Source organism: Dufourea novaeangliae, unplaced genomic scaffold, assembly GCF_001272555.1.
Source record: "Dufourea novaeangliae isolate 0120121106 unplaced genomic scaffold, ASM127255v1 scaffold101, whole genome shotgun sequence".
Classification (NCBI taxonomy): Eukaryota; Metazoa; Arthropoda; class Insecta; order Hymenoptera; family Halictidae; genus Dufourea; species Dufourea novaeangliae.
Genome location: NW_015373989.1, coordinates 1,530,637 through 1,558,152, shown reverse-complemented (window position 1 = coordinate 1,558,152; position 27,516 = coordinate 1,530,637). Strand labels below are relative to the sequence as shown.

The window sequence follows — 27,516 nt, the reverse complement described above, 5'->3', positions numbered from 1 at the left end:
GTATTCAACGGAAATTCTAGTTCCTATCGCTACCAAGTCTGCTGTCCAGAGCGACAAGAATCTTCCATGCCTGCCAGCAAAGCAATACGGGACACCGGATGCGCGTCCAAGTTCTAAGAACTGATCGGGTAGAACAAGCGACATCCGATAACCTCGAAACGATCGTCTTCCACGTGTGTGATCAAGGAAAGATAGTCTCCGGAAGCTTTATTCAATAAACCACTTCTCGAGACAGTGGAGGCTGTACCGTCGATAAATCTAAGAACTAGTCGCGAGACCCCTGCCTGGATAGCAGGAAGCAAGGGTGTAACGGAGTGGAGACAAGGGTGGAGATCCCCCCCAATCCTAAGTGTGACGTGGGAACAGCAGGAGCCACGAAACCCCGTAGCTTCCTCGTGGCTGGAGGTGGTCCCTTTTCTGATGGTACATCGAGTGACGCAGAAACGGTGGACGAGCGCGGACGACGAGCGCAGTCCACGCCATCAGCATCCGAGTCGTCCACGTGTAGCCGCACCATGGGTCCCCGTCCAGTTTGCCCGATGATCGTGCTCCCTTTGATCATCCTGGTCGCCTGCTGGCCTGGCCAAGGCCAGGCTGGTCTGACCAGGTACTACGAAGCTGTTCCCGATAATCTGCAGCCGGAGAAACGGGTCCCTGTGAACGACTACGCGGGCCACGGACCGATCGTCGACGACCAGGAGTTCCCGAGGGATCTACGGGAGCCGTATCCGGGGAAGAGCTTCGGCCCGATGGGTCCGATAGACGGTTCTTTGCCGGATGACGTCTCCTTCCGTAGTCTCTCGGCTGGTAACGGCGACGGCGGTCCTGTGGAATCGCATTTGTCCTCCCAAGTGGTCGGCCAGAGTGGCGATGTCGCGCATCGCGGTGAACGGGAGTACAAGATCATGTCCGTGGAGTTCCATCGTGTCGAGACGCCTTTTGTGATCGGGATATGGATCTTCTTCGCGAGTATCGCGAAAATAGGTACGGTTATGCTCGTGGAACTTGAAGGGATTATGAGTCGAGCGACCTCGATCAACCGGCCTCGTTGCTGGTTTCGTTGGTAGCTATCTACTATGTGGTTAACTTGATCGTTGTTGCGTTGTATCGGATGCGATACGGTCGGATTCTGTGAACTGTTCGACGTCGCTTCACCTAGTCAGCTTTGTATCGGGAATCGAGGTCTGTTTTGCTTGGCGTGTTCATTGATCTGTAATGTTGTGTTAGCTGACTTGGCTGATTGGAACGTTCGCTGTTTGGTATCCCCCTTTGCTGTACGTATAGTCGTTCCATTATTTTCAGAATTCGGTTCGATTCCATGAATTCATGAACTTGGACATTTGTTTCATTTAATGCTTCGTCGTTTTGGATCGTAGTATTGTGTGACAAGTACGTGTGACTGGAATATTAGATGGACACTTAGGTGGTGACCTTGACCGGCTGTAATCGATTCCGATGCGATCGCAGCAACACGCTTTCCCGAATATACAGTAACGAGGCACGGTTCTTTACAAAGAGAATAAATAACGAAACAGTCTCTCGTGAATACTCACACGCTTCCAGGCGTTTCGTATGTTCCAAATTACGAGGACCTTTTCGGTCAGGAGACATTCAGTAGCTGGTGACTGCTTATCACATTTAATCATTTCCTCGTACAAAAAGAAACACCAATTCTCCCTCGTCAAGTTAATCACCAACACAAAACAGTTTTCATACCTCCATATCAAATAATCCAACTTTCATACCTATATTCAAATTATCTTACTCATACTTTCCACAAAATTTCAGCGTCTCAATTAAAAAATTTTCATTCCACGCTTACAACAATTTTCCAGAAATGATAATTGAAGTTTCTATAATTTCATAAAGTCCATAAACTAACTGCTCCCAGCGCCAAAAGCTACCACCGGATAACACACTTACCCTCGAGTGGTAAGGAAAAGGGAAGATTTATCCCCTGATCGCCAGCCCCTGAATGTCCAGATCGAGAACGGCTCGAAGTTGTTACCGTTAAGTTACGATTCTACGTGCAGGCTTCCACATGACGCCGAAGCTCAGCAAGATCTTTCCGGAGTCCTGTTTGCTGATTGTTGTCGGCGTCGTCGTTGGTGTCTTACTGTTCCAGGCGAGCAGCGTCCACGTGTCGCCCCTTACGCCGGACACGTTCTTCCTTTACATGCTGCCGCCCATCATCCTAGACGCCGGTTATTTCATGCCGAATCGGTTGTTCTTCGATCATCTGGGAACGATACTACTCTTCGCGGTCGTCGGTACCATATTTAACACACTGTCGATAGGTAGGTGGAACCGATAAAAAAAAACACCTGTGTCATTGCAACGACTCACTGTGGCGGCTGAATGATAGAATTTGGGAGAAAAATCGACATTCAAACGTAAATATCGAGATATGTGAATTTATTTATGGAAAATAAAATTAGCTACTGAAATTTGACAAATTTCGTGAAATTATTCACTGCTGTCTGATTCAATATCGCTTATCGGTAATGAGTGATTCATTTGATCATATTTGTGGATCTTTAACACTTATTGTAAATCTGCGTTAAATTCTGTTGTCGATTCATAGCTAACTTTCGTCAACAAGGATCCGTAGTTTCACTGATGTGAAGTAGATCTCCGCGTTTTCAGTTGAGAAATTCAAGTGTTCTCTCCAAGAATAAATAATAAAAGAAAATAATTAAAAAATGGGTCTGTTCAATATCAATATTTTCGACTTTAATATAAAATAACAAGATATAATATGTACACAACCGGCCAAAAGTATGGGATCAGAGTTCATGATTGATGGAACACTAATACATTATTTTGTTATGATATAAAAAAAAACGTACGGAATCAGTACGTATACAAATTATTTTTAATCAGTTTCAGCACATTTCTTTTACCAAATCTTTGTACGATAAGTATTCCCCTCTTTCTTTAATTATCAGACCTGGTCCCATACTTTTTGCCGGTAGTGTACATCAGTCTCATAATTTTGAAATAAGGATTTAAGGATCTGGAAATATCCTCCTAACATTTCAATAAGTCCAATAGTTTTTTATTCCACTTTTTAATTCGTTTCGTCCCAACGGAACAACATAACCAGCCCGTTTTTCTGTCGTTTGCGCACTTTTCTTTTATAGTCTGCCTTTTTATTTCTGCTCCACCACAGTGGGACAAATGCGCGGACGGTGATATCGAAGTTGAAGTCGAATCCCAGTTTGTTAACTCTTTTTATGCTCTCGGACGGTTCGCCCGATTCCCGGCGAGCGGCACGAAGTTGAATTCGAATTAATGCACGAAGTATTCGGGAACTGTTGTTGAAATTCTAGTTGGAGTTAAATGGGAACACAGTTTCATCCCCGATTAAAGATCTTATCTTCCAGCGATAGAAATTACTTCTTTGTTAGTTTGAAATTCTTTTGTTTGGAATTCTGTAGTAACCACTTGCGTTGGCAGTTATTTGTCGAACCCGCGTGTGACAAATTCGTTCAAATCAATTTCTCATTGAGCTGATACTTGAAATAATTTCTATAAAATTTGTAGACATAATGATGAAATTAATATTAATTGATAAGTAAATTACAGTAAAACTCTTTGATTTCCAGATAGTTTCATTTCGTAAATGTTTTTTTTTGTACATACTTTGCATCTTCTTTAAGGTCTTTATTTGGTTTTTGCGAGTGGAATGTATCGAGAAAAATGTCCCCCGTTGCTATTCTTCTTCTTGAATGTGGTCGAATAATATCTGCTAGTTTCACTATCACTATCATCAAAATACTACCGTATACTAATTAATTTACTTTATTCTTATTTTGTACCATAACTGCTTTATAATTCAATATATAGAAAATTGATAGAATTTTATAAGAACTGCGAACTTGTTACGTATTTACGTGCCCTACGCGATCGGATATTTTAAACGTTCCAGTGTGCTCGCCAATTACTATAGAATCACTATAGAACAATTGAAAAACCATACAAGACTATTTTTAGTCAACAAGAACGGACGACGTATTATACACGTCATGTCCACGTTTGGGACAGCTGGCATTCATTGTGGTTAACACGTCACTCCAACGCAAGTGATTAATAAAGAAGACTGATTTTAATGTTTTAGCCCTCGTCCACTGTTCGGGTCAATTCGACCCGAGACCAATGTTTGATTTTTATTTATATTTTTTATTACAGAAGCTTGTAAATTAAGTTAACACCAACAGCTTACATACCTTCTAATCTAGCGATATGTAAATAGATTTCCCTAATTCGATTTAATTCAAACACGCTTTAATTCACAGAATAGTAACGCAATAGTTCATTGAACAATGCAACGAGTGTCGATTCACTTAAACCTGTGACTATTTTCTAGCACAGAATCCATATCAATTAGAATATTCTCCAATGAATGAAGCTTGCGTATTCAAATAACTAAGAAACGTTTCTTTCATGTCAGACTTATTTCATCCCACCGAACCGATACGATACAGAGGATCCAATATTAATATCTCGAGAATTGTACGCTCTCGGGAATACTGATCCTCGTATTACATCCTTTCTAACTACCCAATATTGGAATACGCAAGTAAAGATCGTTCAAAATCGAAATTATGGAATCGACGAATGAATGTAGCATTATTCGATTTTCTATTGTTAGGGTAACATTTACGCACAAAATATAACCTTCCACCGAACCATCGAGCACAGATTTACTTAGGGAAAACATGATATCCGCGACTACCATCCCGCTGTCAATTCACCGATCAACGGTTGCACGGTTCTCAAGCCAAGAATTTACGATCGAGGGGTTTAAAAATACACACACAACCGAGCTGCAGTAGCGACGGTTACGTTCCTCCAACAATCGGAAAATACTGGACGACATGCACTTCTCGAGATTGCGCAATGGGTAGTTACGTTATTTCTCTCGTGAAACAAGCGAAAATAACCGTTATTTTTGCCACCCCTGTACATGAAAGGTTCGACCACCTATTTTATAATCATCCAAATAAAGAAGCACCAACGTGAATTTCTCTAAATTGATCCAGATAGAGAGAGGAAAATCGTGTCGGTCGTCGAACTGCCCACGCGTTTTCTGTTTGTGAAACTGCGTAGTCGTCATCGTTGCGAAACTAAGTTTTCCTCCATACGTCGAGGACCAGCCGTGTCCGTGATAATTAATGACGCACGACAAATTTCAAGGAACCAGACTCCGTTTATTATTAACGATGAACGATCATCGTGGAAAATTTCTCCTCGACGCGGAAACGATTTTAAAAAAAAGTCGGCCGAAATTGCGAAACGTTCGTTGGGTAATAATTTTTCGGACAAATTGGGAAAAACTCGACGATGATTTTCCGATACTTTTAATTTCTCCTCGGTGTATTCTGTCAGTGAACAAAAATTCCGTCGATTTATGCATTTCATCGGCCGAACGTTTCGATAAAGTTCAAAAGAGTGTCGAGCACTTTTACGCTGATGATATCCTTTCATCGGCCGGTATAACAAATAATGAATATCGCCGATGAATATCGGACACTTCGTATTTACATTGTTTCGAGCAGGTATCGCCGTCAGCGTGGAAAATGCTTGCTCTCGATTTTATCGGTTTCGACGAAACAAATTGTCGGCGCGTGGTTGTGCAATGTTAAACTCATGATCGACGTTTATGTAACGTTGTCATTATCCGTCTATTGAAATCGTGGCGTTATGTCCGTTTGCTAATTAGTCACCTCGTGGATTTCTGTCTCCAATGTTGATATACCTTTCGTAGAAATATGCATTATCTAATCGACGATAAAAGAAATTCCCTTTCGACAGTTTCTGCATGAATATATCGCACATATCTAATCAAAGATTAACAAATTCTTTGGTTTCTTCGAATGGAAACCAGTTTTTGCAACCGCTATCATACGATAACAGCGATGAGGATGGAAAGATGAAATGTAGAAAATTTTAATGGACCTCTTGAATGATATATCTATGTAGAAAGAAAATAAAACAATATGGAAAATAATTTTTTAGGGGGCCAATGAATTCTTTGAGATCATTGTCAACAGACACATCTGAAATTCAATTCTACGGTTCCGTTGGGTTATTTCGATTAATTCCTTGATCTCTTCGGTCCATAGTTCAATTCTAATTTTTTTTAACAAAATAGTTGAAATTAATTACTGTAGATTTTTCTATTATTTTGAATTGTGTATAGGCTCATCGCTATGGGTGCTAGGCAAAAGCGGTCTGTTCGGCTTCGAAACACCGCTCCTCGACATGTACCTCTTCTCCGCGTTGATCAGCGCTGTCGATCCTGTCGCCGTGTTAGCCGTTTTCGAGGAGATCCACGTGAACGAGATCTTGTACATCGTGGTTTTCGGGGAGAGCCTCCTGAACGATGCCGTCACCGTCGTGAGTATTCCCTCCCCACCGTATCGAAATCAATATTATTGTACCTCGAACATTTAATTCTGTACCGGACGTAACACTTTGCCTGGATATAGACAGAAGCGTAGAATAGTTACAGATTATTTGAGATTAGATTATCACCTATTTCTACAGAATTATGGATAAAACACGAATCTTCAAAGTACAAATGTATTTTAAGAATCGAAGACTTACAGAAACACTCAAATATAGCTTAATGAATTTTCGTTTTGTCTCTAACATAATAATATTCTCCATACTCGTACTATAAAATAAGTTATATAATACAGAATAGAAATCTTTCATAAAAACATTTTACATGATCATTTTCAAGCGTGTAGTAAATCGCTCTCAAGACAAAACGACGCACAGAATTTGTCAGACACGCGTATGCACTACTTCTTTCAACAAGTAGAAACAGTAAGTGACGCGCAGACAGACAGCTGCGATGTTGCTTTCAGCAGCACGTGTGTCCGCGATGAATATCCGATGCAAATTCGATTCCCCAAAACTTCTATCCTTTCGATTCATTCTTGTAAAGTTTCTTCTCTGTTCTGTCACCAATAACACGACAACTTCTATAAAAATCGGAACTTGCGCATATATCCACGATCTAATAATAAATAAAGCGTCCTTGGTCCACGCTGTTCTTCGTCTTACGATCATGGCTCGCGAATCTCCGTAAGTTGCGTTCAAGTCGCTCGATTAACCAAGTGAGTCGTCAATTTTTAATGATCCGTACAGGTGCTGTACCACATGTTCGAGGCGTACAGCGAGATGGGACCATCGCGAATCCTTTACACGGACTTACTGTCGGGCCTGGCGTCGTTCTTCGTGGTGGCCATCGGCGGTACCATAATCGGCGTGATATGGGGCTTCGCTACTGGTTTCGTTACCAGGTTCACCCACCAGGTTCGGGTGATCGAGCCAATCTTTATATTCGTAATGGCGTACCTGGCCTACCTGAACGCTGAGATCTTTCACATGTCGAGCATTCTGGCGTGAGTAGAAAGAACCATAAAACCTCTCGACCTTTCGTCCCGTCCAGACGCCATATTGATTCGCCTGTGGTAACCTTCGACTGTTATAGAATCGTTGGAAACAGACGGAAATAATATGAGAAATGTTCCATCTATTTGGTATGTCTACATGAAAGATATTGTGGATAATACTGATGTTAATTGAGCTCTCTAGAAGCTAAACTGATCTAAACTGTTTTATGACGATTTATCCTGTAGTTTTCAGAGTTTTACTTTAATTTTCTGCACGCAATTCTGGGTTCTCAGTGTCAGAGATATTTTCTTAACCTTCATTTGGATAGAAGAGCTTCTGAGGCTCTTTTATTATTTCACAATGAAAAGTATAGTAATATATACAAATAATAATACGTGTAATAAATATTTAAAAATTTATTATTACTATTTTACTAAACAGACAAACTGAATTAAAAGAATATAATAAACTGAATTATGAAGTAAAATATCTTAGAATTATTCATTTCAGCTATTCTGTACTGAGAGCCTCTGTGGCTCTTCTCTATTCTATCCCGATGAAAGTTAAAGTGTTCGAGACAATTCAATCGATTACTGTGGCAAAATCATTTCATTATCACATGATATGACATTAATGTCTTAAAATAATCTAGTTAATATTCAAATTAATTCGAATATATAGTCCAGCTATACATTCGAAATAACGACGAAGAAAGGGATCAATAACGATTTCCTTGTACGTTTCGCGAATGCAAAAATATTTCTGAAGAGACGAAATTACAATTAAATCGACAAACATCGAAAGTCCTAACAGCGTTCAGAAAACCTGAACGTGATTAAGTCGGTGTAGACCCGATAACCGTAGCAGGGTTAATGTGACGCCATTTATTCAGTAGTACCCTGAAAGGGTCAATCTTGTGGACATACGTTAATTTGTTAAAACTTCTTATATATTTTCAAGAATATTATTGAATAATCTCTTCGATCACCCCATACACGGGGTAACGTTATAATCTCAGACATTACATATTCCCTCATTTGCACCAATAAAGCCAAACCGCCACGCACGTGTCCGCCATCGCCCTGGAAGTTATATTAAACGTGCAGGCCAGCATTTCTTGACACCCCCAAATTATGTGTCGCAATAAATTTGAAAAACGACCAGCCCGGGCCGGTTCTCACGCGACTTGTCGCTGTATATATTCGTCGTAGTCCGTGCATGTTCTTGAACAATAGCTGAGCAACCTAGCAGCCGATCGACGATGCTTTTAATCAGCCTCTGAAACTCGTTAATTGCCCTTTACTTCCGTCAATTATAAACAAAGTTCGCGAGCACTTTTTAATATTGAATCGCGGACGCGCGGCCAGGGAGCGAAAGTTTAACGAAGATTCCCTCCCCCTGGTACCCTTTTTTTATTTCTTCCTTTTTCCCGCCTTTTTCCGAACTCTTCGTGATTATTAATTGGCCGACGATTAGTCAAGACGGTCGAACGCTGGCTTTCACCTTTATCGATATAATTGAAAGCCACGCCGTAAATCCTTTAAAACCTTACCGATCACTTTCCCACCCCTCTGCGATTCTCGTTAAGTCTATTATTTACACGTTTCCCAGGCGAAGAGTCCAGCCCCGACGATGATCGATCACGGCGCAGAAGTACGCCCTCTGTAATAACTGTTCAAATATGCTTACCCCGTAATCGGTCGTTCTTGCACGGGACCATAGTCGATTTTTATCTTTCTCTCTCTATGTATATATATGTAGATATATATATACATATATATACGGTTAAACAGAATGCCGCTAGCGCTCTATTTGACTGGCAAACAAAAGGATTTCGAGCCAGGCTCGCGCGTCAGTGCCGCGGACTCCCGCGACACAGACACCCGTGTTGCCTGGTCGATTGTTGTTTACTGGGGAACCAGTTGAGAACTCTACGCGAGGGCCATGTAGAATCGACAATCGAGAGGTTTTTTATGAAGAGAACAACGGACGACTGTAAAATACGCGGGTGTCACGCTGAAATAAATGAATGACGAAAACTACCACCGCGAAGAGGTTCTAACTGGCAGGAGTAGGAAAAGAGCTCCCTGATTTCCATAAAGCTTGATGAATATTGTCCGTATCTAGATAAGAATATACAGGGTGGACAATTGTATAACTGATATGGATTATCATTCACCTTTAGACAGAATTGGGCAGAATTTTATTCGAATAAAAAACAGTGAAAAGCAGCAGTATCTAAGGGTGTCGTTCTGAGCTTTAAACAGTCAATGAGATTCATAAAGAAGTATTATTTTATTATAAAAATTGAAATTTTCACGTTTAAACGATTAAAAATGACGAAATCCAATTTTGTTCTTGTAGATAAGAAGTATTATTTTATTATAAAAATTGAAATTTTCACGTTTAAACAATTAAAAATGACGAAATCCAATTTTGTTCTTGTAGGGTGGGGCAAAAGCCACTTTTTCCGTCCAGGGGGCAAGTGCCCCCCCTGCCCCCTAGTTCAGCCCATGGAAAGTTATGAAATTTTATCGTCGAAAATAATTAAACCTAAATTATACCAGCTTCCATTTCCACATTCATCATTTGCACTTCCTTCCAACTGTTACAATATTTTGGATCATCACGATGGTAATATACTCATCTTTCTCAATTTCGAGACCGCACACTAATCTCAGAAATTTCAATTTCGATTTTATTAATGCAAGAAGCTCTCGGCTTCTTAAGTGCTGACCTTCCCCATCGTTACTCTCTGATTTCCTCGGACGTCTTATTATGAGCCCGCCCTAGATTTCTCAAAATTTATTCCCCCCGAGAAAGTTACCGCGCCACCCAGCTTCGGTCCCACAAAGTTTCCTGGGTGGCTCGTAAATTTATACCGCTCGAACTTCCGGGCATCTCATATTTTCATCAACTCACCTTCGAGCCGTAATAGTTGTCGAAGAAAATTTTCGCGCGCGTTAAGTTCCTCGATCAGAGGAGCCGACGCCAGTCTGCCCCTTATGCATAATTCATCGTTTCTTCGACAACAACGAAGTAGTAATGGACAATGCAACACGGGAGTTTCCAATATTTCGCGTCTCTCACGTGTCGAAGAAGTTTCATGCGGTAGAAATGAAAGTCGCGTTCCCAAGCGTAAAAGACGGTGAGGGGGGAGAACTATCGGCAGTGGCAACCGATCGACAACGTCTATATTCGCGATACAGTATTTTTTTAATGATATAATAATAAAAAAAAGGCTTTGTTACTTACAGTTGGACTTAAAAAAGTAATAGAAAATCTTATATTTTTCTATAGTTTACGGTTTGTCACACAAGAGCGTTCTGATGATATTTTCAGAAAAATATCTCTATTTGCGATTAGAATATTTTTTTCGCCCCAATTTTCTGTGTTTGAGATGGATATACCTTCGTACCTTACAGACCCAATATTGTCAGTAATGAGCCAATAATAATTTCAGTTAGAGAAAAAACGTATCTCTGGGTAATAAAAATTTCCCGATAACGCTATTGATAATATGAAAATTTAATCAAAAGTGTAGTAGGGAAAACTATATACATATGTTTAAATTATCACAGTCTTGCCCCGATCTACTTAATATTTGTTTAGATACCAGCAGTACAACCCTTATGTGACATACTGTATATTGATTCTCTTCAAATATGGTTGCACTATATATGATTCAACTTGTAAAGCGTACAAGATTGTTCGAAAATACATAGAATTATTTTATCATTTTATTGTTTTAGTCTCTTATTGTAGTATAATTAGTGGAACGAGGTTTAGACTTACTACGAAATGGAAACTTCGAGTTCATACGTGCTGTTTAAGATGGCCTGGAAGTTTCGAGTTCTCTCTCGCACAGTGTTCTTCCATTTACTGTGCATTAAGGAGTCCCTTAAGGAGTAATTCTGTAGAACTCAGAAAACATACGTAGTAATTCATTTTAATATATCTAATTGTTGAGAGGATAGTCGTATAAAATACATCCTCCTTAGTGCGCCATAAGCAACAGGCTTTATTAAAAAGAATCACACTCTAAGCAACATCCAAACTACAATGTAATTATTATATCACACTTGAAGAACTGGAACTTCTCTGCACCTAAAAGGACTATTAGGATCATTTTGCCACAAATGTGCTTTCCTTACCTATTATCGTCAAAAAGTTTCTTTATCTATTATTATAACCTATCTTTATCTGAATACATTCGATACTTTTCAAACCTGGACTACAAAAATCAATAAATAATCCACCGTTTCTTGACGAAATCGGTATTTGTTTCTATAAAAGTCAAGGATCTATACTATTCAAGATCGAGAACATACTTTTACTTTAAAACGTGCCGCCTCACAATTTTAAAAAATAGTACAGTAATGAAAGGTTTTCAGCCCCTTACAAAATTTGTTTTTTTCACAAAGCCGAGCTTCTGCTTAGCTTCTGCTTACTCTGTCTTGATTGGTTCCAGAGGGGCCCCACCCCTCAGTGGTGAAATTAACGCCGTAGTTCGTGTCGCATTCATCTAAGAGTCACTGTAGATTACATATTAGTACACCTACTAAAAACCTTCATAACCCTTTCACTATCAGCACAGAAAATCCTCAAAAGGAACTAGCGACTCTAACTTCAGCGATGAATTTCCCTCCAAACAGTTTCTATTTCGAGACAAAAGGGGGTGTCAACCCCCCCAGACATTTTTACTACTATTCTAACAATCACCATGTTACAAAAGGCATATTTATAGCACCATCAATTTCCCAGACGTGTCCTTTCACAGAGTAGATCGGTTCGGCTAATGAGGAGCTCACGTAAGAAATTTTTGCGCGGCCACCCCTTCGAGAATACCTCGACGGGAATGTTCGTGTCATAACCGCAAAACCGCGTCTCCCCGATCGTCCCCGTAACACGGCCGAACATCGATTTCGTAAGCGCCGCCGTCCCAGGATCGTATGTCCGAATTAATTTCGACGGGCGTTTAGGAAACGGGCTGCGCGAACGATCGATAACTCGAGTTTCCCGTGCTCTCGGCCACGCGTACTCCCTTCTTCTCCCTACTCCCCCACCCCTCTGTTATCCGTGACCTCTTTATCCGCAGGATCACCTTCTGCGGCATTACCATGAAGAACTACGTGGAGGCGAATATATCGCACAAGTCCCACACGACCGTCAAGTACACGATGAAAATGCTGTCGAGCGGATCGGAGACCATCATATTCATGTTCCTCGGGGTGGCGACCGTGAACAACACCCACAACTGGAACACGTGGTTCGTCGTCACGACCATCGTGTTCTGCTCGATCTACCGGATCGTCGGTGAGTACCAGAAGAAACGATCTATAAGTTACCGAGAACTCGTAAAAATTCTATAATAAACCGCGAGGACCTGTTTTACACCCCTTGGTCGACCATCTTTCGCAGAGTTTTTAGACGATTAAGCTTCGACGGTGGTAATCGAGTATAGTCTTATTGGAAAATATAGTTTCATGGTATTCTTGTTGAAGAAGTTGTCTAACGCGTCAGTGTTTACGTTCGCGTCTTCGGAGTGGAATAAGATACGTTGTTAGGTACGTGTTGTCCACTTTTGGAAGTGGACTCAACTAGCGCGAGGGAAGAAGGCGGCCATATTGAAAATCGTGGACGCTTATAGCTTCTATAGTTTCTTTAACAACGGTATATACTTGATTGGATATTTCTTTTTAATGTTCAACGGATATATTTTACTTCGTACTATCTTGTTTGTCTTCAATTTTAACCCTTTGACAGCGAACAGTGCCTTTAGACTTTCTTCGTTCGTTGTAACAAGAAATTCGCAAATGACCATTCTTGAATCTGGCGTTGCTTCATATTTGCTGTACGCTTCTTCTGTCATAAATACAGTTGTTATATTATATAAAATTTAGGCAAACAATTGAATATTTTAAAATTATTATTTGAAAGTCCGAAGTTATACTTCCTCTTGTGCTATACCTATTCTATTTTTTATTATTTTTATATTATTCTCGTTTTAAAATATTTTCTATTACTTAATAAACGTTTACAAGTTCAACAAAAGTACAAGATCCAGATAATAATTTTTTTTACCCGTCTGAAAACAGCAAAAAAGAGCATGGATCGGATCCGACCTCACCTTACCAAGTACCTTAAACCCACCTTACCATTCAGGCTTAACAAAGGTCATCGTAAGATCGTACATAACATGCGTTCTGATTCCGAATGGTTGGCAGTCTAAGGGTTAAGAACATTCTATGCATTTAGAGTACAGATATTTCGATTCTTCAAAATTTCCTCGTAAATAATATTATTTAACATATAATTTTGAGGAAGGCAAGATTCTTTTAAATTAATTTGGGAGAAAGGTTTTACATAGATTCGATACCATTTGATACTCTGGCTAAAGGTCGACCGTGATCGGAGCACAACAATCTCAATGTGCTCGAAACACCCTAATCGTCTCGCTTGGATCGATACGATCGTTCTGGTGGAGTGCGTAATACCAACCGCGCCGATTCAGATGAGTCCGACTTGCTAATAGTATCACCGGGATAAGAGACTTAAGCTAAACCAATCACCGCTTATCGTGTGTCACTTACCGAGGTTACGCGATTCTGCCAAGAATATCGCTTCTTACGGTTCCCACTCGGTCTTTAGCTAACAGGCGAAGAACCAGCCGATGATAGCCCGTGGGACAATTTTTGGCACGGCGATCGGAGGATGACATGTTTTATGCATTTTTAGTCGATTTTCGGCGAACTTCTCTGCTTTGAATCCGTGGAACGAGGGGACCCAACGGAGTCGAGTGTGGAGATTATTTGGACCGGAATTTCAGCTTGAACTCGACTTTTTATTCGATCGTGGGAATGTAATGCATGGAATATCTTCGAATCGACGTAAAAACTTATTTTTACTAGTTGGCCGGCTCGGATCTTGCCAAAACGGATCCGAGACTTTGAATTTCATTCGTGTGATACGATTCTGAAGATCCTTTTTCGATACTTTTTTTTATAAGAAATATACTGGCAGGGACGTGGTTCGGAGCACATAAATGAATACATGATTAATACTTACATCTCGTGTTTCACTACTTAACCCTCCATTGTCAAACGTAGTTGTCACACTGGAGCAATTTTACCCAAGCCAGTATTCAATCAGCTGTTAGTTAAAGACTATTTGTTAAACTAAATCACAAAAAATTCTGCGACAAACTTTGAACATTGTAGATTACATATTCATGATGAAAATTCACATTCAAATTTTCGTCATGTTTAAAAAAATTCTTGAAAAAGATACAAAATTCTGAAAGAAGTTTCTTTAGAATATCTGAAATTATTACTACATCGCGCCAGTAGTGCTATTTACAATGATGCCTAAAGATATTTTACTTCAAATTCTAGTTCAATTTGACCCAGTGTGACAACGGAAAGATAATGTCTCTAACACACATAGACGTGCTCGATAGATACAACACATTAGGGGACTAAAGAAACTTAATGCTGCGTATCTACTTCAGAATGTTGCTCTTGATACCAGAATCGACTGTGATTATTTTACACCATTTACTCGAACACGAAATAGGCTGCCATCAACACGCGTCATTTCCACCAAAGAAGATCCCCTTTCCTTCATCCAAGGCGTTTAGATGTCCCTTAAGTGACAAAATCTCAAAAGACTCTTAAAAGGATTCGTCCCTTCTTCCGCGACCATCAGTTCGCATCACGGCTTACTGTCACTAGCTTACGGCTTCCCGATTCCACTGACACACCGCTAAAATGTCCGACAGCGACCCTCAAAAATCCTCCCCCTTCTCCTGGAAGATTCTGACATTCACGAAAAATCGAAACGGGGATTTTCCAGGTGTGATCGTGCTGACAGCTGTGGCGAACCAATTCCGACTGCACAAACTGGACAAGGTGGAGAAGTTCGTGATGTCCTACGGCGGTCTACGTGGCGCTGTCGCGTTCGCATTGGTTCTGCTGATCGACCCGAGACACGTGCCCCTGCAGCCGATGTTCGTCACCACCACCATAGCCGTCATTTACTTCACCGTGTTCATCCAGGTAACCGAAATTTTCACTTAAAATAGAGACAACTGCTAGTGGGGCAGAGGAGGAAGACCGTCGCGAGCAAATATTGTAGCATTATCTTAGCAAACAGCCGGTGTCGCGTTTCCCATGCTGCCAGCTGCAAGCAATGGCCTCTATCAAAGGAACACCAGGGTTAAAGGTACGACCCCCTTAACCCTTCGTCACGCTTTACTTTCAATTTACGAACGGCAGAACAGCGGGCTATTTAAGGTCGGATAGCTTCGATTTTTGATCGACGATTTTTGCGATGAAAACCAGAGTCTTTTACGTATTTTGGAGATTTTGTGGTTTGCGTGGCGATTGTTTCAGATCTGTCTGTTGAAATAGGATTATACTGCACTATTGCTTGAATACTATGATAATAATAATAGATTAGTACTCACTATTAATATTAATTTCTTTCTTTCTATATTTCTGTTTCGTTTCTGAAGGAAGTTTCCACTCAACTCTTTAACTCTTTAACACCCAGTGTGATATATACGTCACATTTAGAAAATCATATCTCCAGGGGTTTTGTTGTGAAAATACAGACAAAGTGCACGTTTTGGGACCATTTTTGAGTAAACTAATCGCGAAAAATAATTATTTTCCCAGAAGAAGTCTTTAGACGTTAAAGGGTTGAAAATAAATAAAAAGAAATTTAAAAAATAGGTTGGTTTTAAATATCGATAGTTTCGACTTAAAAATTACAAGGTACAACATATATATCTCTCATAATTTTGAAATAACAATTTGAGGGTTTTGTCGTTAAAGGGTTAAGACAAGTTGACTTCCTTGTTTATATAAAATGGAACGACAGATGAAAATTTGTATTGTTTGGATAGTTCAGGAAGGCACTGAATATTCCAGGTATCTCTGAATACATTGAGGGGCGGAATTTCCCTTTGTAAAACATTTTTATTGCGTTTCCTGAGAATTGCAAATGTTTCTCTTAGAAATTATAATGATTGAATTAAAATATCTCAAGTGTACGATGGATATTACCGAACTAAATGTGTTTGGTAGAATAACAGATGTGCCCGAGGTAACAGCCAGAAAATATCCGAGACTCGGTTATAGGCACAGGGAAGAATAACGATAAAGGTTGTTCGATTTAAAGAGGGCTACTATAATAGTAGGAAAATCCCTTTTCTCTAAATCAACATCCCTCGAAGTGTGGCACTCGGGTCTCCCGGCGGCGCTGGGGTTACGGAGAAGCAAACTTCCAGAGATGTTGATTTAGACCCGGGAACCATTCAGTAACACCGGTCGAATTTACTGTTATCAAATTTTCGTGTCTGATCGACGATCATTCCCAAGAAATGGCCCTTGCGATTCCATTATGATGTTCAAGACTGGCATTTAGAATTTTCAAGCCTTCAAAATCTTCAGGTTTCAGAATTTTTAAATCCCTAAATTTTTAAGTTTTCAAATTTTCACATTTTCAAATCCCTAAATTTTCACATTTTCAAATTCTTAAATTCTCAAGTTTTCAAGTCCCTATATCTTCACATTTTCAAATTATCAAATTCCTAAATTTTAATTTCAAGTTTGTAAGATAACAAGCTTCAAGTCTTCGTACTTTCCGAACATTCGAATGTTAACTAAATGTGAATTACTGTCCCATCTTAAAAATCTTAGATTCCCAACGAAAATAACTATTTTCTTCAACTGGAATATACTACCTAAAAATTTACTTCAGCTCCCCAATGCAATCTATCCCGACACACGATGCCGTAAGGCCGTTCGATTAGCTTCGAGCTGGCAGCCGAGGCAAGAAACAACATTTTGCAAAGAGCCGCCCACCCATGGGAAGAATACACCGTGGCCCGTTATCACAATTTGTATCGCTGCATGGTATCCCAGGGTATAAAAACAACTTTTATTATTCGCCTCCGTCATTTTGCCATCATAGACAACCACGGATAAACTCGAGCCCATCCACCCCCTATCCCGCCGCGCGTAGGCTTTTACGACAATCCCTGTGCACGGTCTAGTGGTCGGAAATATATTCCCCTGTAATATTAGCGTGGATATAACCAGCGCGAAGGATTCTTTTCCTATTTTACATGCACGTACCATCGTATACAACAACGCTCGTGGAAATAGACGTCCACGCGTTATCCAAGGCTTGAAGGCAATACTACTTTCCCGTTGTTGTAACTTCTCTGCATAATGACTCCCTTCGATTCCTGCTCGAACCGTTCTCCACGGGGGGATTTAAAACGATCTAAAATAAGAGCGAATCAAATACGAACGCAATTAAATTGCAAAAGGTTAAAGGCCTAGCGAGAGAGAGAGAGAAAGAGAGGGTGGTGAGGGAATGAGGAAAAACACCCTCTTTCATCCGGAAGGCGCGTCCTGTTTGCGAATGGAGCGGGACCCGAGTCCGTGGTTCCATTAGTTCTAAAAACACCGTCGACTTTGTCGGCCAGTCGATCGGAAACTCGATATCGTGGCATTCGAGCCACCGACGAACGGTTCGCGATAGACGCTCAATCCTGCATAATCTATGCAGAGAAGGGCAACTTCGACAGGCAGATTCTGTTCGAGCTGCTGAAGTTCTGGCTATAATAAGAACAATGACATACGTGGGTTCACTTGTGTGTCTCTAGTACTGTTTACATTCACCTTCATCGATTCTGGTACTCAAGAATATACGGTTAGTTTCATTTTCTCGAGTATTTTGACACTTCCACGTTCCTACATATGGAAATTTAACGAACTTCGATATCCTGAGTTCCAGGATCGCTTTAATTCTTCTAGGTACTGAAGCATCTAGCCAATTTCACGAATACTTGAATATTCATAACTATTCACAAATAGAATTTATATTTTCTCAGATACCTAGAATACCTTTGTTCATACTAATATCTTTAAATAATGTGATACGAAGTAGGTGAATTAAACAGGTACCTAACTGAGAATGCAGGTTAGTTTTCATTCTTCTAGGTACTCGATCATCTATCCACCGTCACGAGTACTTGAATATTCATAACTATTCACAGACAGAATTTAGGTATAACGTTTCAAATACCTAAAATACCTTTGTTCATATTCATATCTTTAAATAATCTGATACAAAGTCAGTGAATTAAACAGGTACCTAACAGAATCCAGGTTAGTTTTAATTCTTCTAGGTACTCAATCATCTATCCACCGTCACGAGTACATGAATATTCATAACACTCCATAGACAGAATTCATATGTTCTCAGATACCTAGAGTATATTCAATCCATATCTTGAAACCATCTAACATGATCTCAGTGAACTAATCAGGTACCGGACCGACAATATCCCGGTCAGCGATTCTTCTCCCAATTCGCGTAATCTGACCCAAGATGCCTGCCCTACTCTACCGCTTGCACAACCATCCAACAGTATCTCTATCAACGAAATTCGTCCGTCACCAGTGCCCGTTATCAATCTCTCCGTTTCCAGGGTATCACGATCAAGCCACTGGTGAAGATCCTGAACGTGAAGAGGGCGGAGAAGAAGAAACCGACCATGAACGAGAGGATTCACGAGAGGGTGCGTGAGTTCCTCGCGACTCGCAAACGCCGTCGTTCACCGTAACGTTTAACTTTTTTTTTTTTTTTTTTTTTTTTTTAAACGTTTCCTCGTGCCGCAACGGGGATCGATCGGCTAATAAAAATACTAGACAAAGGAAAGGGGCGGATACGGCGGGGCGTATGAGTTGGAGGACGTTGTAAATTATAGACACGGCTCGCGGCGTATCCTCGTGTCGTTAATGTAAATATTGAAAAAGAATAGCCGGGCCGCGATACGGGGGAATCAATAATCGTTGACCGTACCCCGTGTGTGCACCCTAGGATCGCATTGATTTTCAAGCCGAGGGGGGCGCCTGGTAGCGCAAATGAACGTGTCAAAATAAGAACAATGGCCCCGGTAAATTAACCAAGTCGTTTCGTGGTTGATACCCTTTAGCATATATCACGCCAGATAACGGATATAATAAGCGGCCAACGATCCACACCCCCTGGTAGGGGGGAGTGAAAAAAAAAAAACGAGGCGTGAGAGGAAATGACGTTTCTGTTTTTAGATAATGGATCACGTTATGGCCGGGGTCGAGGACATTTTGGGGAAGCACGGGAATTACCATGTTCGAGATAAGTACGTAGATCCATTCTATATTCTATTAACCATTTACACTCGACTGTCCCCTCCAAAGGGATAGAATGTATGGAAAATTAGAAATTCCGAGTGCAAAGGGTTAAATTACTTAACTTAGTATGAATAGGGCTAATTACACGACTTCTACAAATAACCGTGTAATTAGGCACACCGACTTCTTTTTTATTAATATGCCTACGCAATCAGCATACAATCGCTTTGAGAGCCAGTTAAATACTGATTGGAAGGAATTTTTATCTAATTTTGTGTCTAAACGTAGGCAGTTAAACATGTTGTGTGTATACTGATGGAAACTATTGTTGTGTGAAACGGAGATATTTGTAATATTCGAAGTTGTAATAATACACATATATGGGTATTAGAATTAGACATAATTTTGCGTAAAGCTTAGAATTAAGGGCAAACAGATACCATTTTGAAATTAAAATCAGACACATATGAAATATTCTGAACAGTTCGATAAGAATTAGCACCAAACCAAATTGCACCAGAAACTAAATGTTCAAGGATCTCTATATAACACTTCCATTTTTCGATATTTTCCGATTTCGACAACAATTTGCAAAATCTCTTTATTCCCTCCCATCGTCATGTTTTTTTCAGGTTCAAACGGTTCGATAACAAATTCATCCGGCCGTATCTGGTGAGAGATCACTACGGGGCCGAGCCGAAAATATTGGAAACATACTCGAAGCTCGCGATGAAAGACGCCCTGGATTATATTAGAAGGAACGCGTCCACGATCGGTAATATCAGCGGGACGGAGAGCATGTCCGCGATATTCCGCAACTATAGCAACACGGGACAGTTCAATGGAAGGTACGATTTCTTTCTTTGTTTTTTCCTTCCTTTTTTTCCACCCCTTTACCCCTCCGTTTCCTTCCCTTCTTGCCCGGTTACGTTTCAATCCGCGCGCACGGACAAGAAGCTACGATCTCCTTTACGCTTGACCTGCTTATTTTCACAATAACAAATCCACAGGGGAATGCTCCTTCGAGAGAACAGGTCGCACGACGGTCAAAAGGGAACAAAATATTAATTATAAAGAAAGTTTTAATTAACGACAGACGAGTCGTGGATGCTCGGTTTGGCTATCGTTTAAACGGATCTACCGCGCTTTTAATTCAATGTTTTCTAATTAGACAGATTTTGGCGAGTCGTAGGACAACTGTGAAGTAGTGAAAAGTATCTTTGAAACATTTGATGGATTTAAAGGTGGTTCACAATGCTGTAGAAATCAACTTTACGAGAGGTGTAGGAGGACGCTTCAGAAATGAACTATCGTTATTACTAACTCATTCAGTACTACTGATTCAGAGACACTTCATTAAAAAAATTATAAGATAATTTTGAATATGGAAGTAATAACAGATAATAAATCGTTCATTTTTGTCGTAGCTATTGTTTGAAATATATAAAAGTAAAATATTTATCGGTGTGGAACATTTAAGTGCCAATATTATTATAAGTGATCCCACTTTACCTTCATTTTGTAATATTTTTATTACAGCTTTCTAGTAAAGCAAATTTGGACAACTTTCATAGAATCTTTTCTCCTATTGCTTCCAAAAAGTTAGATCCTTTAACTGTAGAACGTCCTATATCGTACTGTACACATTTAACTTACTGAAAAATTCTGGAATTCTTAAAACCAATCAAGATCCCCGACCCTACTATGATATTTCCTATAAATTCCTATCTTTCTTAATCAATACACACGAACAGAAAATACTAAAAAAAATTGCTTATTTCGTCAAGAGAATCGTTAGATCGGACATAGCAGAGATCCATCTAATTAGTTGTCGTTTACCCCTCCATTTCGTTACATTTCGCCTTTTACTGGCCAATAACAATATCCTCCTATCTCATCAAGAAAAGCTCCTAACCGCGTTATCTCAGAACCACATCACACCCAGCAAATTTCACCCAGCATCACGGTCCCGGTCGTCGAATGTCGGGCTCCGAAAGTAGTTTAGGGGCGGCGAAGTACCAATGACTCACACCCTCCCTGTTCTCCTGTGCACGCGTTGCACATGAAAAACCGTGGCCCCGAAGATAAGTCTGCATTGTATCCTCCCGATTGAACGAGGCGAGCCCTCCTCGAGGCAACCTGGTATCGATCTCGAAGTGGCAGGCTCGTCATAAAATGCAGTCTCATTCTTTCTCCTTCCAGTCCGAGTTGCAGCCAGCTCGAAGCGGGCTGGAATATTGATCCCCAAGAGCTGGAGTACAACCCATCCAAGAAGGACCTGACGGACGCCAGGATCCACCACCTATTGGCCGAAGAACTTTGCAAGCCTTACAAGAGGGTAAGACGCAGCCCTACCACCCCCTCCCCCTCTTTAGTCGACAACGATTTACATATATGCTTGCGCGCGCGCTCACGGCCCTGAAAAACTTTTGCTGACGGCGGGAGGGGGTGGGGGGGCCCGGAATGTCTAGGGGACGGGATCTTAACGTTGAGAAATTCCAATCCCCTCGACCACAGACATACTCTCGTATTCATGAAAAAAAAAAGAAGAAAGGACGACACGAGTAGCGCCCATCTGTCTCGTGGCTGGTGAATCCGTAGTTACGCTGGCTGGAAATTTTTAGCTGTCGATTTCACGGCTGTAAATGTGTAGGTGGAATTGGGATTGATGATCGATGTTTAAAGTTTGAGGAATTAGAGAATAACGACGAGTCAGGTGAATATTGACAGTTAAAAATTTTACGGTGGATTTCGAGGTCTCGATTGAGGGGGAGCGCAAAGAACGGCTAACCCCTAGTCACCCTAGGAGCTCCGAACGTTCCTCTTGCCCTTTATTATCGCTTCTACAGGGTGATTCTCAAGTAAGTGGCTGAACTTTGGGTGCTAGCTCGTGGAAGCGAAACGAAAAATGATTATATAACGTAGCCGTTGTATTTGTGAACGAGTGCTCCGCGGGAGGGGACAATACGCTCCTAAAGTTTAGCTACCTATTTCAGAACCGCTATATAAAAATAAAGAAAAAGGGGGATGGAAACAAGTTCCTGAGTGATGAAATAAAATTCTCCCAGCATCGACGGCTGAGCTACAGCCGACACGCGGTGAACGATCGCGATCTATCGACCCAAGTCAATTACAAAATGCACATGAACATACGACGGATGATGGGCGAGCACAAGCATCGTCACAAGCGCAGCAAAAAATTGCTCAAAGTAAGTACGAGGTCGACGTTATAATCTTGTAGCGATGGGAATTTAGTCTGTCTTACACCAAGGTATAAATTATGGCCAAATTCTGTTACAATCGTTGCTTTACAAATGAAAAAATTGGAAAATGCATTAAATACAAACAATTTCTCTTGATTAACAAAAATAAATACGATTAACATTCAACAGTACTTTCTACTCTATGCCAATTTTTAAGAATCTCAATTGTCGGTTAATTTACTTAAAATTTCACTACTTCCGAATATTTGTCAAATAGTCGCATACTTTCGCACAAAAGCAATCGATGATCTCCATTAAATTATTTATATTAAATACACGAAACTTCAAAGTGACATCCAGAAAAGTTTTCCGTTCAAATAAAATACCATCGGTGCACATTTTTTTCCCACGTCAGACTTAATTCCCATGGCTGGTCGCCATGCAATTAAAAACTTCCTTCTTCTCGATCGCAAGGACGGCAAGCAGAATCACGTGAGTTTCCCGGAGTTCCAGCAGAACGGCTCGACGAAGTTGTTCACCCAAGGTAAATTATAGAAAGACCTATCGACGTTCGATTCAAAGTGACAGACAAAAAAAAAAAGAAAGAAAGAACCGAGAAAACTAACCAGAAAAAGAAGTTCCCGTTTGAATACGTGAATCTGAATTGGTCGCAGATTACATCAACGGTGTGCTGTACGAGCTGGAGAACGGGGACACCTCGAAGCCGTCGAGCAAAGACGACTGGGACTCCGCGATAACTTTTACGGCTCGCACTTCCGGTAAGGATTCGACGGTTTTCTTTTTTCTTACGTTTTCGCCACAAAGCTGATTCGAACCCGAAGTTCCATGCGCTCATTACGGGCGCGAAGTTTCGAGCGAAATTTTCTCCGGCGATTCAGGGCAACGGTCCCTTTGAGGAATTGGCTCCTCGATGATTAGCCCCTGTGGCTCGTTAAAGTCCGGTTTCAACGACTCCGGCAACTAATTTCTATCTGGCGATTCACTCACAAACGCTTGGTCGCTCGATTATTACCGTAGACTCGTCGAACGCGAACGCAGAGAACCAACATGGCGCCACTAGCACTACCTCGATGGACACTATTGATACGGAGGACCCTGATATGAAGCTGGGACGTGATGGTAAGTTCGATAATATTAACCAATGTTCATTTTCTTCTGATGTAATTTCGTTAAGAATGGATCTTTAGCGTTTAGTTTTTTAACCCTTAACTGACGAGGTGCGGTCTGAGGAACCAAAGTTGGGCGCAATTTTAATGGAATAATACACAACGGAAAACAATAATAACTAAGATCATCATCCTGACCTTTGTCTAAGTATCTACTCATTCAAAAAGAAATATTATTATTTTATTATAAAAACTAGAATTTCTACTTTTTATCAATTAAAATTGGCGAAGTACGTTTTTATCTTTTATTCGTTATTTGAAACTTTTTATCTAGGCAATGAATTTGCCAATCTCTGTGAGGAAACCCATGAATATTTTTAGAATGTTTTATTTTTATTCAATAGATACTTCAAGAGATACTTGTTTATTTCGATGTTTTCTAACATGTGAATGCAAAACAACTATTTACGAAATAGACTCCAGATGCGTTTATGCAAATATAGAACTTTATGGATTAATTTCTCGAAACAGGGACACATAAAAAAGTTATTTACCCTGTTAAGGATTCTAATAGTTTTGAAATAAAAAAAATATCGAAATAAACTTTCTGAAACTTTTTACCATACTAAATATTAGACAATCGAATATTGTATCAATTCGTAAAAATCGTAAGTAGTAGTAGGAATAAGTATATGTATAATAAGATTTCCAGCTTACCACTTAAAGATTCAATTAGGAACAAGATTCTAATATTGGGAAATTATTTCGATGCTTGAACTTCAGAAAGCTACAGAGTGACGACGCCCACAGCGACAGAAACCATGCTACCATGGAAGAGGGAGGACGACTACGATTCCGGTCATCCTGTTAAACAAAACGAATTCCCTGCCTGGTGTTCCAACAAAGAATATTTAGCGTACAGTTCCCCTTCGGCTACATTCTTAGGTAAGATTACCAGAAAAAACTGTAGATTTTCGTTATGCCATAGAGACGATTGGTAGCAGAGATAGAGTAGAAAGTAGTAAACTGATTTCATTGGCTGACTGTAAACACAGTTGAATAATTTTCACACATTTAATACACTACACTGTTTATAAATTTTACACGAATAGAAATCGTACACTCCAGTGATATTAAGTCTACTTTTTAACGCTTATTGTTCTGAAAAGATCACGAAGGCTTCTTTTGATGGGGATCAGGTAATCCCTTATACACAAACGGAGAAGATTTTTCAAAAAGACTACTCGTGACCAAAATTCATTAATCCTTTCAGTATAGTTCTGATTAAACTTTACTATATTGAAAATCTGTTTTTTAAGATAGGTTCAATTTAAACAGTAATCCAGATTCTTTCTAAGAAAAGATGGCGGCCAAGTAAGGCTATTAATTGATAAGTTTTACACAGTCACTGTCGTTTTCACGTCTGAAATTGAGAAATACTTAAAATACCTGTCCATTCGGTGACTAGATACGTCCGATGGCAGTGAACAGTGAAAAACACTACTTTACAGGGGATGAATATTTGTGAAGACGAGGCAACGTACGAAGCCGGGGGATATCTTTGGATCACGATAATCGCCCGCTTCCGGTTGGAGACCATGTAAATGTTACGCATCAGGTCATTCCGAATTTTCCCGTCCTTCTTCTTTATCGATGTCCACGGCAAAATCTGTTTCTTTTCCCTCGATCTTTGGGTTACCCAATCCCCCTGATGGCTTTCGCATGCACACATTTTTACACACGCATCAGCCGCTACACAATCTATATCACACCGCAAAATTCATTTGGTTTTCTTGACGTGTCCGAATTCAGCCTTTGAGACCAGTCACTTTTTTCTGTTTTCACGTATGCTTACGTTTTCGAGCACTGGTTTTGCACGTTGACGCAATGCACAGGGTATTTCATTTGTGTCGACTGTGATCAGCATAATAATCGATAGTATTACAATAATTGAAAATATTGTTTCATGTGGAAGTTATACAGGTGTCACGTAATTAAACGAAATAATTATCTTTAGGCTACGCGTTCTATAAACAGTTGAGATTGCTGAAACACCCTGTAGATTAATTTTAATTGCGGTATTAATTGATTCTTCTGATCTAAGGTGGAATCGAACAGCCGAAGGTTCAATCGGTGATCGGACTGTTCCGACGCGACAGTGTTTGCACCCCCGACAGTATGGATCACAAGACCCTGGACAAGCATAACGACTACACGTTGACGGAGACGGAACCGACAGACTCACCCTCAAGAGCTTCGGGTAAGTACAGTTGTTTCATTCTTCTACATTCCACAACACACAACGAAAGTAATTCTATTTTAATGTACTGAAGTTCTTTGCGAGCACTTATTGAGAATTTACTGCCCATATACCACATGACGCCTTAAAGACGTCTATTTTACAGTTATTTTAGCTCTAAGGCGTCATCTGATATCTGGGCGTATACCGTCCGTTCATGCTGCTAATATATGCTACACCCACAAATTTAATGCATTATTAACGTTACCATAGCTTGATCAAAGTTATATAGTCCACTATATTTGGAACAAAATGTCCCGAAGACAGAATCGGATAAGCAGAAACATTTGATTCTTGCAGATGGTAGGAAGGGTCCGATGAGGCGGGTGTCAATGATGGAACTGGGCTCAATGGAGAGATCACGGTCGGACAAGGTAACGGACGACGGTTCCCATTCCCTGCCGGAATGCTGGAATCCACCGCACAAGTACCGGATGACCTCGTTCCCCTATTCGGCCCAAGTGCCGAGCCTGTCGACCGCCCTGATCACGGACTCCTCGGAGTCGTCGGAGGACATCGACGAGGAAGAGGAGAAGGCTTGACCCTTGGGGATCGTCGAGGAGCAGACATCATCGTCCCACGCGGAGAACGAGCGCCGATTACGTCGCCCCTGGCGACGACCGCCTCGACGCTCGTTGCTCTCGTCTCTCCTGCGACGACCCAGCGCTCCTGTCTGAAATGGAGAGAAACAGTGTTCTCCAATCTCTGATCGACCCCCTGAGGCGATTCTCTCCCGAGAAAAGTTCTCGCCGAACACGATCGGGTCGAATCGGTGCTGCCCTCTGAGGACGGACGTTCTAGTACATGGGAGGATCGGCCGCCATCTTGGAGTAGCGGCAGAATCAGCCGCCATTTTGGATTAACGGCAGCCTCCCCTTCCGCCTGGACCACGATGACGGAAAGTATCTTCGTTGACCACACCGATGCTTTCTCATTCGCACGCAGAAAAAAAAAGTGTTGTTCCAAAGACGTAGGGGTAGTTTTCCTATACGGGGAGATGAATATTTTTGTTTCCGGGTTTAAAACGGTGGCCGATGCTACGTAGATACGGAACGACCAAATACAGACGGTTTCGGAGTTTCGAAACGAATGGGCATCGATATTGAAACGTTGTACTTGTATCTGTTAGATGCGCTAATGAGTAATTCATTATTCTCACACGAAGTCAATATTTACTCCAATGATCGTGAATAATGTTGGTTGTTGTTCTCCAGCTGTCCTTACGCCATTTCGATGAAGCGCACGGGGCGAGAGGATTTGTGAATTGTATACTATACTGTCATCTT

General features: G+C 40.7%; 1 protein-coding gene across 1 annotated transcript; it reads left to right on the top strand.

Moving 5' to 3' along the window:
• Window positions 1-515: 515 nt before the first annotated feature.
• Window positions 516-26,803, top strand: LOC107187645 (probable Na(+)/H(+) antiporter nhx-9). Its single transcript, XM_015575788.1, has 17 exons — window positions 516-984; window positions 2,034-2,297; window positions 6,206-6,402; window positions 7,162-7,418; window positions 12,509-12,726; window positions 15,265-15,467; window positions 18,917-19,006; window positions 19,539-19,609; window positions 20,234-20,449; window positions 21,804-21,939; window positions 22,670-22,810; window positions 23,279-23,348; window positions 23,479-23,583; window positions 23,843-23,944; window positions 24,715-24,876; window positions 26,036-26,191; window positions 26,531-26,803. The coding sequence occupies exons 1-17, from the start codon at window positions 516-518 to the stop codon at window positions 26,770-26,772; spliced, it is 3,099 nt and encodes a 1,032-aa protein (XP_015431274.1). The 3' UTR covers window positions 26,773-26,803.
• Window positions 26,804-27,516: the final 713 nt, after the last annotated feature.

Bases quoted from the DNA above. Each gene is read 5' to 3' on its own strand.
- LOC107187645 (XM_015575788.1), top strand. From the start codon at position 516: ATGGGTCCCCGTCCAGTTTGCCCGATGATCGTGCTCCCTTTGATCATC. The intron at 15,468-18,916 runs GTAACCGAAATT...CTCCGTTTCCAG, and splicing joins ACTTCACCGTGTTCATCCAG to GGTATCACGATCAAGCCACT. The intron at 21,940-22,669 runs GTAAGACGCAGC...AAATTCTCCCAG, and splicing joins TTTGCAAGCCTTACAAGAGG to CATCGACGGCTGAGCTACAG.